We start from the raw sequence: 16622 nt of genomic DNA, 5'->3' as shown, positions 1-16622 counted from the left end.
ATAAAAATCATGCACACCAATATATTATTTATATAGATTATATAACATATGTATGGTACACATATATACATATAAACATATTCTGTTCCCTTTAAGATTCTTAAAATCTTAACTATTTGAGGTACCTAAGATTCTCATTCTCTGAATTTTACTCTGTAAATTTAGTCTGCTTTTCCAATGTGTTTGGTGTCACACTGACTTGGCAAAATCTCACAGCCTTACTGAATGATTGCTTCAAGAAAGTTGGTGGTGAGGCAGGATGTAAGTCAGAATGGACCCTATGCCGAACAGTAGTCTGGTATTTCTAAAGTGTGTTTGAAGGAGATACTACGTTCTTTTTAAAGAGCATATGTGATGGTCCCTGTTGAGTAAGTTTGGGAATTGTTGTGTTAAAAAAAAAAATAGGAAGACCATCGTTGACCACAGAAATGGGAGAGTTTCAAGTGAACACGTGGCTGTGAATTGAGGAGGGAAGGACTCATTCAGCACATTTTCCAGGCTTATGTGATCATGGGGAAGCTGAAGGGAGAGGCTGTGCAACCAGGTTTCTGTTCCCTCCAGATGTTAGCTTGCACCAAGCAGCACAGGAGTTGGATGCATGTAAAATAAAGGAGAAAACTTTCAATCCTAGAAATGACTGGTTGGACCATGTTATCGCTGACATGCCATACTGACATCAGAATTGAAGAAAACAAATGTTCCTTGTTTATTTCTTGAAGCTTCCTTTTCCTTATTTTTTTTTTTTGCTGGTGTTTTCTAGAATACTTTATTTCCCTTTATTTGCACATTCATTCTTGTGTTTGATTTTGATATTATCTATTCACGTTGTAGTCCTGATTGCTTACGCACAACATAAGAAATTTTGAAAACATATAGGAAACATATGAATAGATAGTTTTTGCCTTTTGGCTCTTTTTGAGGAAGGAAGACCAAGAGAGGTTGAACTCTCCACCCTGATCGTTTTCAGGTATATGACTTGTGGCAAGGTACCTGACTTTCCTCAAGCTCCATTTCTTCATTTCTATAAGAAGAATAATTCCATTGTTTACCTTGCAAAGTTGCCGAGTCAATGAAGTAAGAGATCATTTATAAAGTTGTAAGTACGTCGTAATTATTTGAGGGCTGGTGGCTATTACAACAGTTGCTATGAAACAATGAGCCAACTTTAACCATAAACTAATCACTCTTTCATCTCAGACTCTCAGCATATGGCCTTTATAAACACTTCGGAGAAGTGACCAGCACACTAAGCAACTTGCATAAGATGTGACAGGAACTCAGAGCCTTGCAGGTGGGCATGTGGTTTATTCGGAAGCAGAGACGATGCAAGGCGCACATTAGAGATGGCACTCAGCACTCTGCGTGGTGAGCTCCAGCTGTGATTCCATTCAAAGAGAGAGGCTTCAGCGGGCAGGGCCAGTGGGTACCCCTCTTTGTGAATGTGGCACAAGACACAGCAAAGGCCCAAGTTGCTGACATCCCCATTTGTATTCATTATGGGTGCCCAAACCCCTCACAGGTCCTGGAGGGAGGGAGCTATGCCAGAGGAAACGTCAGGAGGGAAAGAAAAGGAAAAGAGGGAGAGAGGGCAGGAGAGGGGGAGGGAGTTTAGGAGGAGAACAGGAAGACAGGAAAAGAGAGAAGAAAGAAAGGAAGGGAAGGAAGCAGAGAGGGAGGGAGTCGAGCAGGAGGACAGGAAGGAAGGAAGACAGGAAAAGAGAGAAGGGGGAAAGGAAGGGAAGGAAGCAGAGAGGGAAGGAGTTGAGGAGGAGGACAGGAAGGAAGACAGAAAAAGAGAGAAGGAGGAAAGGAAGGGAGGGAAGGAGAGAGGGAAGGAGTCGAGGAGGAGGACAGGAGGAAGACAGGAGGAAAGGAAGGGAAGGAATGAGAGAAGGAGAGAGTGGAGGAGGAGAACAGGAAGGAAGACAGGAAAAGAGAGAAGGAGGAAAGGAAGGGAAGGAAGGAGAGAGTGGAGGAGGAGAACAGGAAGGAAAACAGGGAAAGAGAGAAGGAGGAAAGGAAGGGAGGGAAGGAGAAAGGGAAAGAGGGGCAAGCAAGGAGGGAACTGTTTGGAGTCAGGAGCCCTAAATCTCAGAACAATGAGATGATAAAGGGTGGGGTGTGATGAAGCCTGAGCCCCCTCTCAGATGTCCAGTCATGTCTAGTCAGTGAGAATCCTGGCAGGACAGAGGAAATTCGAATGCATGGTAAGGTCTGACCACATGCTTCACTTCTCCACATTTTTGGAGCACACATCCTCCCTTCACATGTGCTATTTTAGAATAGCGTGTGTCTACTTAGGCACTAACATTATGGATATTACAAAACATGATCTGTAATCACTAGTGAAGGCTATAAAGCTGATGCTGGAATTTCTACTTTCTTGTTATTAACTGGAAGCTACATTTTATTATTTTCATAGGCATGGCTTTAATCCCTCTGTCCATTTTTTTTGAGAGTTGATTTAAAAATTAAATAATATAAGCCATAAATACACTTTACCTTAATATGTACATTGCACTATGCTGAAATCAAATAAAATGGTTGAGAGCAATGATGTCTCCCCTCCTCCCTGCAAGGATACCTGGAGAAAAGACCAGGACACAAGAACATTCGCCAGTGTTCACACAAATATTAAATGTTAGGGCTGGGTGCCATGGCTCCTGCCTGTACTTCCAGCACTTTGGAAGGCCAAGGCGGGCGGATTACTTGAGGTCAGGAGTTTGAGACTAGCCTGGCCAACATGGTAAAACCCCGTCTCCACTAAAAAATACAAAAGTTAGCTAGGCATGGTGGTGGGCATCTGTAGTCCCAGCTACCCGGGAGGCTGAGGTGACAGGATCGCTTGAACCCGGAAGGAGGGGGGTTGCAGTGAGCCCACTTCACGCCACTGCACTCCATCCTGGGCGACACAGTGAGATCCTGTCTCAAAAAATAAAATAAAATAAAATAAAAATAAGTGTTGGTAAACTTAATACGTTTGCTACTTCTTTACATTAAAATAATAATCCTGGCCGGGCGCGGTGGCTCACGCCTGTAATCCCAGCACTTTGGGAGGCTGAGGCGGGTGGATTACAAGGTCAGGAGATCGAGACCACCCTGGCTAACACGGTGAAACCCCGTCTCTACTAAAAATACAAAAAAACTAGCCAGGCATAGTGGCGGGCACCTGTAGTCCCAGCTACTTGGGAGGCTGAGGCAGGAGAACGGCGTGAACCCGAGAGGCAGAGCTTGCAGTGAGCCAAGATCGTGCCACTGTACTCCAGCCTGGGCGACAGAGTGAGACTCCGTCTCAAAAAATAAACAAATAAATAAAATAATGATAATAATAATAATCACAAGCCCCCTCCTCACAATGAAGTAGCTGGTATACCCCAGGAGGGGGTCCATGGTCTAGACCATTGGATGCCCTGGTTGAAAGGCAGATGCTGAGTCGGTCAGTCTGGGGGTGGCAGCTGGGATTCTGCATTTCTAGTGAGCTCCCAGGCGATGCTGGCACTGCCAGTTCAGACCACATCTGTTATCCACCACTGCAGAGAAGCAAACTGGACCTCTCGCTCACAGCCAGTTTGAACTCTGATGGTGAAGGAGTTCAAAAACAATGACCCTCCCCACACAAAAGTACCAGATATGTCCGAGAGTACAAAGCCAGGAGTGGCGAATTCAGCCATCTATGTCAGGCTCCCTTCCAGAGCTCACTGGGCTTAGAGGAAACCAGCAGCGGGAAGGGGTGAGAATATTCAGTGCCTCTGAAGCAAGAGACTTCCTAAGTCAGCATTGCTAAGCCAGCTATCTAGGGGAAGAAGGCAGGTAAGTCTGCAATGAGGAGCTCAAATTCAGGCCCCATCAGATGAAGTCAGAGCTTTCTGGTCTCTCAGCATCATCAAGAAAAGTAGACTGTGTACAGCCACTGAGAAAGATGGTCCCTAGTCCAACCTGTTACCCTCCATCTACGCTGGGCAAGATTTGTACCCCAGAAAAGTAAAGAGAATAACAGGGCAAAGCGGGCTCACAGAAAACAGACATAGCAGCCTGGAAACCAAATACAACAGATAACAAAAGCACAGAGACACAGGAACCAGGACGACAAACTAAGGAAGTTGAAATAAGCTAAGACTCCATACAGGATGGCATATATATACACACAATAAATGGCATGTTTAAGTTTATATGTTGTGTGAAAGAAGATAGTCTGTTTATTTGTTCCATTGTTAATGTGCTTTTGACGCCATCGTACTATAGTTTACTGGATCATTTCTATTGTATCTTAAAATTGTCAGGAAAAGTAAGTTATTGTCCCATGGGGAAAACACAATTGTACAAAAGTAAACTGTAATTCATGGAAGGAAATGCATCCCCATCAGCATAGAAACTGCCCATCTTTGGCTGTTGGAGAATTATGAAAAGCTAAAAACTAACTTGTTATATGTGTACAAATCACATTGCTAGAACAAAATTTCATTCTTTTCCAATCTAGCTTGTGACAGAGAAGTATTCACTCATTTGTTTTTTTTTTAAGCAAAGAGTCTTCCATCTTATGCATAGAAGTGATGTTACTGAAAAGTGTAGAAAATTAGACTTATAAAAAAATAATGTGAAGCATGTTTTCACATCTGTGGAGAGCTGAAGTACCTACGATTTCCCAATCTGTTTCTTCCACAATCGCTGTGAGGCTTTGCCATTTCATCAAAATGGCACTGGGGCCTTTTTTCCTTTGAAAAATACTCTTTTTTGGCCGGGCGCAGTGGCTCATGCCTGTAATCCCAGCACTTTGGGAAGCCGAGGCGGGCAGATCACTAGGTCAGGAGTTCAAGACCAGCCTGGCCAACATGGTAAAACCCCGTCTCTACTAAAAAATACAAAAATTAGCTGGGTGTGGTGGCTGGCGCCTGTAATCCCAGCTACTCAGGAGGCTGAGGCAGGAAAATCGCTTGAACCCGGGAGGTTGAGGCTGCAGTGAGCAGAGATTGCGCCACCGTGCTCCAGCCTGGGTGACAGAGTGAGACTCTGTCTCATAAAAAAAAAAAAAGAAAAGAAAAAAGAAAAATACTCTTTTTTAATTTAATGACTAAACAGAAATGTGAGGTGGTTATAATACTAAAAAAAAACAGTAACTCTGACATGTGTGCATCCATTTGTTTCCAGAGAATGGAAAGAAACTGGGAGGGAGAATTCTAAAGACTCCAGGTGGAAAATACTGTCATACTTACTGTAGGTACCACAGCAATGTGTGTGGAATGCATCTATTATGGAATTGTGCTCCCCAAAAATATATGTTGGAGTCCCCATCCCCACTACCTCAGAATGTGACCTTATTTGGAAACAAGATCTTGTCAGAGGTAATCAAATTAAAATGTAGTCATTAGGGTGGTCCTTAGTCCAATAAGAATGGTGTTCTTACAAAAGGAGGAAATTTGGACACAGAGACACACACAGAGGGAAGACGATAGGACAAGATACAGGGAAAGGAAAGCAGGTTGAAGCTGAGGAGAAAGACCTGGAATAGGTCCTTTCCTCACAGCCCTCAGAAGGAATTAAGACTGCTGACATCTTGATCTAGGACTTCTGGCCTCCAGATCTGTGACACAATACACATCTGCTGTTTAGGTTACTTAGTCTGTGGTACATTATTATGGCAGCTGTAGTAAACTAATACAGAAACCACGAATGACTGTATTTGAGTTGCAAGTCCTTTCCTAATTTGCTCATAAATTGCCTTCTCTGAAATCCCGTGTCCTCAAAGGGAAATCACGATTGCATTAAATGGGGGAAGCTCTCTTATAGTACCAGCTCTAAGAACACATAATTTTATTGACTATATACTATGCACTAGTACTAAGGGCTTGGCCTGCCTCACCTCCTTTATCACCTCCATTTTACCCAGGAGGAAGCAGACACAGGTGTACTTTGTCTATCATAGATGATAATTCTTGCTGAATCCAGGCATGCCCCTGTCCAGTATGTATGCACTAAACTAGAAATACACTTTCATGTTTACACCTTTTTTTTGTCTTTTTCCCCTTTTGTGGAGAACAGGGTCTCGCTATATTGCCCAGGCAGTTCTTAAACTCCTGGGCTCAAACTATTCCCCCAACTCCCACCTCTGCCTCCCTAAGTACAGGGATTACAGGTGTGAGCCACTGCGCCCGGCGCACCCTCACGTTTTTAAAGTCTTAAAATTCTCTTATTTCCGCTTCTCAAAAGGTCCAGTCCTTTTCCTTAAACGTGAATATACCACATAAATGAACACGAAATAGAAACAGGGACAAAAAAGTATTTTTCTGACGATGGCAAAAGGGAAAAAAAAAAAAGAAAGCTGTTTAGGTGGCATTTGAAAAATTAAAAAAGGAAGAAAACTCAGAGCAGCCCAAAAGACAGATGATACCTAAGAAGGCATAACCAGCAAGACATGTTGACTATTAGTATTACTTCAGCATCCTCCTTGCGCAGCTTGGCTTTGCTCTGGGACAATGCACCAGCCTGGGATGCTCAGAGATGCAGGCACGGAGGTTGTGCATCCTCACCGCACACTGCGCATGCGTGGCTGCCGGTTCAAGTCGCGGTCCAGGACCGCAGGGAGGCGGGCAAGCGAAACTGAGAAAAACCCACCCACGGTCCAGGGACTGGCGGCTCCGGCGAACCCACCCAGGGACCTCGTGACCAAGGCCATTTGTCTGCAACCTGATGGCTAGCAGTGATACCACCCTTAGTATCTTCAACCCCCTCTCCCCACTCTACAGCCCCCTGTACTGTCCCTCCTTCCTCATTCACACCCCCGATCCAAACTCAAGCAGTGAATTTGCCCCCAGACGAGGGCCTCGGCTCTGCGCGGCCGCTGGCTGAGTAGCTTGGCCCAATTCCAGGTGTGAAGTGAGGAGGAATTGATGCGGGTAAACGTATAGCGCCGGCCCGCGCCGCATCCCGGGTCTGCAGCTGCAGCTGCGGCGAAAGCCCAAGGTGCGCGTGCGCGGAGCGGCACTAGGCAGCCCAGGACGCGCGGGCTCGGAGCCGGGCGAGGGGCCGCGGGAGGCGCGTGCGCAGAGCGACCCCGGGCGTGCGAGAAGGCCCTGAGTGCGCGTGCGCGGGCGGGCGGGTGCGCGCGCACTTCCTCCTCCTCGCCCCCACCCAGACCCAGAAGGCGGCACCATGGCGGCGCCCCCGCTGGCGCCCCCGCCGCAGCCCGTCACCCACCTCATCTTTGACATGGACGGACTTCTTCTGGGTGGGTAGTGTGCGGCCGCCGCCTCCCGTGAGGGCGGTCTTGGGTAGGCGTGGGGACGGTCGGCGCGGGGTACGTCACGGCCGGGGGACCGCGGCGGAGCGGTGTTCGTGCAGGGACGCTCGGGCTCCCGCGCGCTCTGCCCCCGGCTGGCCCCGAAGTCGGGCGGCGGCCAGGAGCGCCCGCGGGCCCATGTCCGGGCTGGCGGGCGCGCGTGGCCGCGGCGTCTACGCGGCCCCAGCACCCGCTTCCGGTCGGCGGCCAGCGCGTGGGGCCGGAGCACGTGGGAGCAGTCCCCGGGGTCCACCGGGCGGGGGCGCGGCTCCGCGTCCTCTCCTCAGAGCGCGGCGCGGCGGGACCTCCGCGCTCTCTTTTCGGTTACCCATGCGTGCGACCTTGAGCGGTGCCCAGCCTCAGTTTCCCCGTCTTCAAACTAGCCTGGAGGATACTTGCCTGCCTGCTCCAAGGTTGCTGCTGTGGGCGCACCTTGATGGTAGCATGCTACATGGTAGCGGTTCTCTACCTGGCGGTTTTGCCGCCCTGAGGGCATCTGGCAATGGCGATGTCAGGAGACATTTTGGCTGTCACAGCTGGCGTGGAGTGATGGGGTCAGTGGCATCTAGTGGGGTCCAGACCAGTGATACTGTTAAACTTCCCGCAGTGCACAGGAGTGCCCTATGCAACCATAAGGAATTATCCCGCGCCGTCAACAGTGTAGAGGCACAGAAGGTCTGTCAAGTGGCCTGGCTGCCTAGGGTGACCAGCACCAGGGACATCACCTGTGGACTACTTGTAAATGTAGAAGCTGGGGCCCCACCCTACCCCTGCCCAATCAGAATCTGCATTTTAAGTGCGTGAACGTTTGAGAACAGCTGCTCTGTCAATTCGAGGCATTAAGAAACCCTTGGCAGTGTACTAAGTCAGTCAGTCATAGCACATGTGAACTTCATCAGCCAAGAGGAATTCAAGTAGAATTCAAAGAATAAAACCCTGTTTTTAACTCAAGACAGAACTATGCGGAGCTCTACCGAAAGCCTAGACACAGTTAACACTGTGACACATAATCACCAGGAGGCTTCATGTATCTATAAACATGTCTGCATACTCAGTGTAGACAGCTGACCTGCTTGGTTATGTATATCATTCCTTCATTTCAAAACCCTGCAAGTTAGGAGGAAGTATTTGCATGTCACTAATTTAAAAAAAAGAAAAAAACCCTGCAGCTCAGAGAGGTAAAGCTACTTGCCCAAGGTCACACAGCTAATAAGCCAAGCTGAGAAACGATTCTGGATTGATCCAGTTCTAAATATAAATGATGTTGAGCTCATCTTAAATTGTGAATGTGACCTTGTTTCTGCTCGTCATATTGCTGGGTAATTCCCTAGCAGTGTTTCCTTTTAAAAAGGCATACAGAAACCGTTCTCTTCGTTTTATGAACACAGAGGTATAAACTGATGAATTCCAAAGGAAAAAAAAATCCCCATAGAGGTCACTAATTGGAGCCAACGGTGTATGCAGCTACTAAATTTGAAATGACTCATTTTCAGAAAGCTTGTGGGATACATAGGTATAGTTTGTAGACATCAACTTTCCTACTCCGGTGGTCAAGAAGTTAAATTGTCAAATAAACTTCTTATCCTCTAATAAAGGTCCAGAGAACCTGTTCTGGGAGTCTCATGAATTTTAATACCAAACAAGATGTCTCATTAAAAGTAAATTTATTAAACTTCTAAATGAGCTTGATGCCTAATTCTGATTCTAGATTGGCACATAGCCATGCCCTGAAGTGATGAATGTGACTTAAATGGCATTACAAGCATTGACCTCACTTTGTTACCCAATCCTCTGATCTAGTCAGATAACCAAGAATTAGTGTTGTTTGGAAAAGTAAGCCCTACTTCTTTTTATTTCCCCCCTCATTTTCTGCCCATTTCTTCCTTTCCTGCCCTACCTCTTTGAGGTGGTAAGGCCTTGCAAAACTTTCTTGGAAATATACCTTTGCTTATCCCATTCTTTCACCAAATGTATAAATACAAAACACAGCTTTCCAAAATGTACCACTTTAATTTAATCTACCAGATTATGCCTGCTTTCATTCTTTAGCACCTCACTTCAGTGTATCTGTTGTTAGTATAACAATATATTATCAATTTAAAATGAGTCATTTTACAATAGGTCTGTTTTTCGGGAATTTTGAATGCATTTTGCTAGGAAGTTCTGTTTGTCTATGTAGCCCCAATACTTGCATACTTTGGGAAGTAAAATTGAAAACGAATAGTTTCATGGAGGATTGTTAACATTAGAGGAGAAGCTTGTTTAATCAGAGGAGAATGAAGAAGTAAATGGAGATTTTAGAGGAAATGTTGACCAGGAAGAAAGCCAGGACACTTTCCCATGCTTTTGACATGCACCATGCTGTTAGTTGTCCTTTAAAAAAAAAAAAAATACACTTCGGTTTCTGTTTTTCATGACCAAGGTAAGAGTCAGTTATGATTTAGGTAATATTAATAATTTTGGCTCTCAAATGCCATTCAGAGAAAGAGAGTAGGGGAGTGGGATTAGTTAAAAACTGGGATGATTTTGAAAGAAGAAGATGACAATTATTAAACTATCTCAGCAGCTGGACAGAGAAGATTATTCTGTTTGTAAATAACTGAAATTAGGAACACAAAAGATGGTCCCAATTTCTTTAAAAGAGAAGACAATTTGTTGTCCAGAGCAGTTCTGTCTCATAGAATTGAGCCAGGTAAAAATTTTGGGGAGCAACTTTTAATAAGTAAAAAGATACAGATGACATTGATTTGGATGATGTATGTTATGTAACCTAATGTATCAAAAATATTATTTAATACAAAATATAAGAAAATCATTGAAGTGTTTGACATTAATTTTGATACTAGGTCCTCAAAATCTGTGTGTATTTTATACATACAACACATCTTAGTTTGAACCAGCCTCATTTCAAGCACTCTGTAGCCTCATTTGGTGAGTGGCTACTGGCTTGGACAGCATGGGTCTAGGTCTTTGTGGAGCAACGCAAGATGTCTGTTGATAATGGCTATGCTGGGAGGGCCAGGCAGAGGGTGGGTGTTAAGAATATTCAGAATTAGGAGTTTTGGTGTATGTAAAATGTGGTATGTGTAAAATGTGTTTTCTTGGAGTCTAATACAGAATTATTTAAAATCCTTTTAAAATCAAAGGAAAATAAGCTTGTTTCCAAATTCTTAAATATCGTAAAATAATAAGGTAGATCTGTGAAGGGTAATAAGAACATTTGCAGTGTTGACCATAATATACTATGTCTTTATAAATCTAGATTGCAGGATTTTAATGAGTGACTTCTACTTCACCTTTATATGGTAAAATGAAGACCTCTTCTGTGCCTTCCTGCACTGCCATAGCTTCCTCCTTGCCAAATAATAGCACTTGAGACTGTAAGTGCCTGCCTCACTGTCTGGGGCCCAGGAGACCCTAAAAGGTCATGGAGGTAGGGTCTCTGTGGGGATCACCAAGCCCAGTACTGATGGGATTGTGGGCTGCCTGAGACAGTTGACAGTCATGTCCATTGTGTGGCCAAAATTCCACAGACATAGCGTGAGTGTGTTTTGCGCTGTCATTCTTTGTTAACTTCATGTAGGCTGTTTCTTTAGACACCGGAACATCCATATAGCTGATGACAAAAATAGATTTTTCTTACGTAATATTAGCGCATGCCCTAGGTGGATTGTCAGAAGAATCTGTGTATGTTGTCATTTGACCCCATGAAATACGTCTGAGGTTTAAAAGTGCAGCTGACGAGCTTTTCAGCCTCAGTCGGTTCTTACTACTTGATGTTATCAAGTCGTTCATTCCAAGTGGGGTTTCTAAGAGTTTTGGCACATTTCTGAGGAAGGTGGAGCAAAGTGAAGGATCATTCTGCATGCTTCCATAGGTGGTTATTGTTTAACCCCAGAACGTGCAGAGATCCTAGTTGGAATGAGATAGTAATCACAATTTCCCCTCCTTTCATCATTTGTAATGGGTCTTGCTCTGGATGTCAAAGCAACTCTGGTGGTAGGTTCACATTCTTTCTTTGCCCTGTCTTCCCTGGGGGCTGACAGTGTACCCTTGGGTTTTAACCTTGCTAGGTGAAATGTAGGTTCTCTTCCACGTTTGCAAAGGAGATGGCTGAGGGTGGAGGCCAGCGTGAGGGCTTGGGACAGAGATGAACCCTTGTCTCAGGGGCCATGATTGGCCTTTCACTACAGGGTAATCAATGAGTAATCTGTTGTTTCTGGAAACTGAAAAGGCTTCTGGAGTATAGAAAGCACAAGACACGTGTGTTCCTATTAAGGGTCCAAAGAGATTTAGAGTACGATGCTATATTGTATGTCAGAGAAACAGCATCAAATTATAGATTTAGCTCCCTTTGATTCTATTTTCTAATTGACCTGAACCATGGCCAACCTTAAGTTCTTATACTAAGTGGTTGGTTGTCCACTGCAGCTGTTTCTGTTTCTAGACTAATTGAGAAGGGGGTAAAACTTAAATTGCAAAATTCTGCAGATAAATAAGAGTTTTGTCCAGCTGGCAACACAAATATTCAGCAGATTCTAGGCACGCAGGTGTAAAATATCCTTTTCTTTTTTCTAGCTCTCTCTTTCAAATAAAAGCAATATGGTTTTATTTAGAATCTTTAAGTAAACTGGATACAGGCATATGTGAGAACTATTGTGGGTTCAGTTCCAGACCATCACAGTAAAGCAAACATAGCAATACAATTAGTCACATGAAGTTTTTGGTTTCCCAGTACACATAAGGTTAGGTTTATACTATACTGTATTCTATTAAGTGTGCAATAAATAGCCTTATGCCTAAAAAATGTACATAACCTTAAATACATTTTATTGCTTAAAAAAGTGCTAGGGATCATGTCATCCTTCAGTGAGTTGTAATTCTTTTGCTGGTGGAAGGCATTGTCTTGATATTGACCGTTGACCAGAGTAGTGGTTGCTGAAGGTTGGGGTGGCTGTGGCAATTTTAAAAAATAAAACAGCAATGAAGTTTGCCACATCAGTTGATTCTTCCTTTTACAAAAAGGTTCTCTTTTGGCGAGGCATGGTGGCTCATGCCTATAATCCCAGCACTTTGAGAAGCAGAGGCAGGCAGATCACTTGAGGTCAGGAGTTGGAGACCAGTCTGGCCAACATGGCAAAACCCCATCTCTACCAAAAATACACACACAAAAATTAGCCAGGCATGATGGTGCACACGTGTAGTCCCAGCTACTCAGGAGGCTGAGGCCCGAGAATCACTTGAACCCGGGAGGCTGAGGTTGCAGTGAGCCGAGATCCCACCACTGCACTCCAGCCTGGGCGACAGAGTAAGACTCTGTCTCGGAAAAAAAAAAAAAAAATTGGAGTCCTCTCAAACTCTGCTGCTGCTGCTTTATCAACTAAGTTTATGTTAATGTAGTGAATCCTTTGTTGTCACTTCAACAATGTTCAACAACATCTTCGCCAGAAATAGATTTTTATCTCCAGAAACCACTTTCTTTTCGCATCCTTAAGAAGCAGTGTCTATTCAGTTCAGGTTTCATCCTGAAATTGCAGCAACTCAGTCAAATCTTCAGGCTTCACTTCTAATTCTAGTTCTCTTGGTATTTCCATCACATTCTGCAGTTACTTCCTCTGCTGAAGTCTTGAACCCCTCAAAGTCATCCATGAGGATTGGAATCAACTCCTTACAAACTCCTGTTAACATTGATATTTTCATCTTTTCCCATGGATCATGAATGTTGTGAATGGCATCTGGAATGCTAAATCCTTTCCCGAAGGTTTTCCGTTTACTTTGCCTAGATGCATCAGAGGAATCACTATCTATGGCATCTATAACCTTAAGAAATGCATATCTTAAATAATAAGACTTGAAAGTTGAAGTTACTCCTCAATCCATGGGCTGCAGAATAGACGTCGTGTTAGCAGGCCTGAAAATAACACGAATCTCCTTGTACGTCTCCATCAGAGCTCTTGGGTGACCAGGTACATTGTCAGTGGGCAGAAATATTTTGAAAGAAATCTTTGTTTTTGAGCAGTAATTCTTAATAGTGGGCTTAAAATATTCGGTAAACCATGCTGTAAACAGATGTGCTGTCATCCAAGCTTTGCTGTTCCATTTACAAAGCCCAGGAAGAGAAGATTCAGCATCATTCTTAAGAGCATTAGGATTTTCAGAATTGTAAATCAGCATTGGCTTCAACTTAAAGTCACCATCTGCAGTAGCCGCTAACACAAAAGTCTGCCTGTCATTTAAAGCTTTCAAGCCAGGCACTGACTTCTCCTCTCTAGCTATGAAAGTCATGGGTGGCATTTTCTTCCAATAGAAGGCTGTTTTGTCTACATTGAAAATCTGTTTAGTGTAGCCACTTTCATCGGTGACCTTAGCTAGCTCTCCTGGATAACTTGCTGCGGCCTCTCCATCAGCACTTGCTGCTTCAAGGAGCTGTTCAAGGACAGAGCAAGGAGCAATTCTTTCCTTAAACCTCATGAACTTCTGCTAGATTCAGACTTTTCTTCTGCAGCTTTCTCACATGCCTCAGTCCTCACAGAAGTGCAGAGAGTTAGAGCCTTGCACTAGATTAGGCTTTGGCTTAAGGGAATGTTGTGCTGGTTTGGTCTTCTACCCAGATCATTAAAACTTCCTCTGTGTCAGCAATAAGGCTGTTTAACTCTCATCATTCACATGTTCACTGGGGTAGCACGTTTAATTTCCTTCAAGAACTTTTCCTTTGCATTCACAACTTGGCTAATTGGGTGCAAGAGGCCCAGCTTTCAGTCTGTCGGCTTCTGACGTGTCTTCCTCACTAAGCTTAACCATTTCTAACTTTTAATTTAAAGTGAGAGATGTGTGACTCTTCTTTTCACTTGAACTCTTAGAGGCCATTGTAGGGTTATTAATTGGCCTGATTTCAGTATTAGTGTGATTCAGGGACTAGGGAGGCCTGGAGGAGAGGAAGAGAGATGGGGGTCTATGGAGCAATCAGAACACACACAACATTTATCCATTAAGTTCTCTGACTTACATGGGTGTGGTTCATGGTGCCCTAAAACAATGACAATGGTAACATCAAAGATCACTCATCACAGATTGACGTAACAGATGTAATAATGAAACGATTTGACTTATTGCAAGAATTACCAAAACGTGACACAGACACGTCACGTGAGACATGCTATTAGCAAATTGGTGCTGATAGACTTTCTCGACGCAGGGTTGCCAAAAACCTTGAATTTGTAAAAACTACAATCTATGAAGCACAATAAAATAAGATATGCCTATATAATATGGGACAGCAGTGCATCGTTTTGTTTTGTTTTTTGTTTTTTGAGCCAGAATCTATTTTTCTCCTTGAAAAGCTATATGTTAGAGATTATTTGGTCCTTTTTATCTTTGTGATTATTCACTCTTTACTCTGATTCTATTTCTTTTTTTTTAAACTGCTATAATTTATATACTATTTTCTGTCATTTTTCAGGAGTAGATGGAGACTTAAAGCAATGTAAAGGAGCAAGGTAAATGATACCTCCTAAGAAATGTCCCCTGAAAGCACTCCTTATATAGATGCTCAGGCGACTGGTCAGACCTTCCGATGAGATGTTTGAAAAGTGATTGATAGGCAGTCTGTAAGTACAAAGCACAATAGTGTTATTCTGGAATACATTACGCTTGAAAAGAATGTGCCTACCATCGGCTGTAACGGAATTTCAGTGATTAATGCAGCATTTAATATATTAAGAGCTTCCTTTAATAGTGTTAAAATGGTGGAAGGGGGCAACCTTGATTTTGTGATGCAGATATTTGCAGTTTAAAATTGCCTCGTTGGTGCCTAAAGAGCATTTTTTTGAAGACATAGTAATCCTAACAGATGCATTTCTACTGTGTAAGAGCACAAAAAGGAAGACTTTTCCCCATGGCTTTTCATAGCTGGGCCATCCATGTGGCTTCTCTTCACATCCCTTTTCAGCAATGTCTGGCAGATAGATCACCACCTTCCCTGATCCTCCTTTATCCCCTATCTCCCTCGTGTCCTTTGCTGTGATGCCAACAGTGAGTAGCAGCCAAGGACCCTGGTGCAGCTGGCCACATGGCAAGGTGCCTGCGTATGAGAGGAGGATGGTCACCTCTTCACAGCCATGCCTGGCAGGCAGTTTCATGGCATTGTTTGTGGCGCTTGGCGGGGCCCTTGACTCTTCTCTCTGAGCTCTGGGAGCTGGGCCGAATGATGTGCCCTTTTGTGATCGATGATGCCTTATTTAAAAAACAGTGCAGATGACATAGCTGTTCAAGGACAGAGCAAGGAGCAAACCAGAGTTTGCTGTTTGACTCCCAATAGACTGTTCCATATGTCTGTGAAGTAAGAGCAAAGGGTCATAGTTGGCACATCGAAGCTTATCTGAAGCCTTCAGACAAAAGCCAAAATAAGCACCAACCCTGTCTCCCACTTGTGTGAGCTGCCATGCATGTGGAAGAGAAGCACTTGGTCCTTGAGCATTGTGCACCTGTCTGCTCTCTAGCCCAGTGCTGTGTATCCAGCAAACCTTTCTACCAGGATGGAAATGTTCTGTAACTATACTGCATCCGATGGGAGCCACAGCTGGAAACTGGGCTCATGAGATGTGACTCATGCAACTGAGGACCTGAATTTCTCTTGTTATTTAAGTAGCCCCCAATGACTAATTGCCAAAACGTAACATAGAGACACAAAATATAGAGTGGACAGCACAACTCTAGAGGAATGCATTCACTCATCCTTAATCTATTTAGAAAATACTCTGCTGGGTGTTACAAAGGCTTCAAAATTAGTCTCTTCCTTTAAGGATCTTAGAGTCCTGCTGGAATCTAAAACATGATTGGTAAAATCTGTGAATAATTGCTAATGATATACACAATAAGAATATGTTAGCGACAGAGCAGGATTTTGAACTGAAATCACATTTGGGGTAGCATACCATCAAGGATAGATAGGAGCCAAGAAGAAAAATGGATATTCCAGACCAGGAGAAATGGCCGAGCCATAGGCATCTTTACTAAAGCATAGAAGAGAGTCGTTTTTTGTTGTTGTTGTTGTTTTTATCAAGCAAAGACTGTATTAAAAAAGGAAAAAGATCTTGCTAATGATTACATTGAAGTGTGGAGGTGAGAAGAGATTTGAAAACATAATAATCCTAACACATGCATTTCTCCTGTGTAAGAACACAAGAAGGAAGACTTTGTTTTCCCCTTGGGTTTGCATAGCTGGAGCACCTGTGTAGCTCCTCTTCCCATCTCTTTTGAGCAATGTCTGGCAGGTAGAGATTAGAAATCTCTAATGTTTCATTGAGAAATATGAGACTGGGGCTGGGGACAGTGGTTCACGCCTGTCATC

The 16622-nt window shown here is 43.9% G+C and overlaps 2 protein-coding genes across 5 annotated transcripts in view; one reads left to right on the top strand and one right to left on the bottom strand.

Annotated features, from left to right (window-relative positions):
* The window catches only part of STS (steroid sulfatase), a 213028-nt gene extending 204990 nt beyond the window's left edge, over window positions 1-8038 (bottom strand). For 3 of the 4 annotated variants that reach the window (XM_030806567.1, XM_030806566.1, XM_030806570.1), the window contains exon 1: window positions 7192-7523. The gene's annotated coding sequence lies outside the window, so the exon portion shown is untranslated. Of the gene's footprint in view, window positions 1-7191; window positions 7524-7672 lie in introns of those variants that run through there. The other variant, XM_012500957.2, reaches the window with a different exon arrangement.
* Window positions 7074-16622, top strand: part of PUDP (pseudouridine 5'-phosphatase) — an 88878-nt gene continuing 79329 nt past the window's right edge. Inside the window, exon 1 of the mRNA XM_030806571.1 lies at window positions 7074-7222. Coding sequence (XP_030662431.1) covers window positions 7147-7222 — 76 coding nt within the window. The 5' untranslated portion in view covers window positions 7074-7146. The remainder of the gene's footprint in view (window positions 7223-16622) is intronic.

Source organism: Nomascus leucogenys, chromosome X, assembly GCF_006542625.1.
Source record: "Nomascus leucogenys isolate Asia chromosome X, Asia_NLE_v1, whole genome shotgun sequence".
NCBI classification, from domain to species: domain Eukaryota; kingdom Metazoa; phylum Chordata; class Mammalia; order Primates; family Hylobatidae; genus Nomascus; species Nomascus leucogenys.
This window is presented reverse-complemented; position numbering and strand designations above follow the sequence as displayed.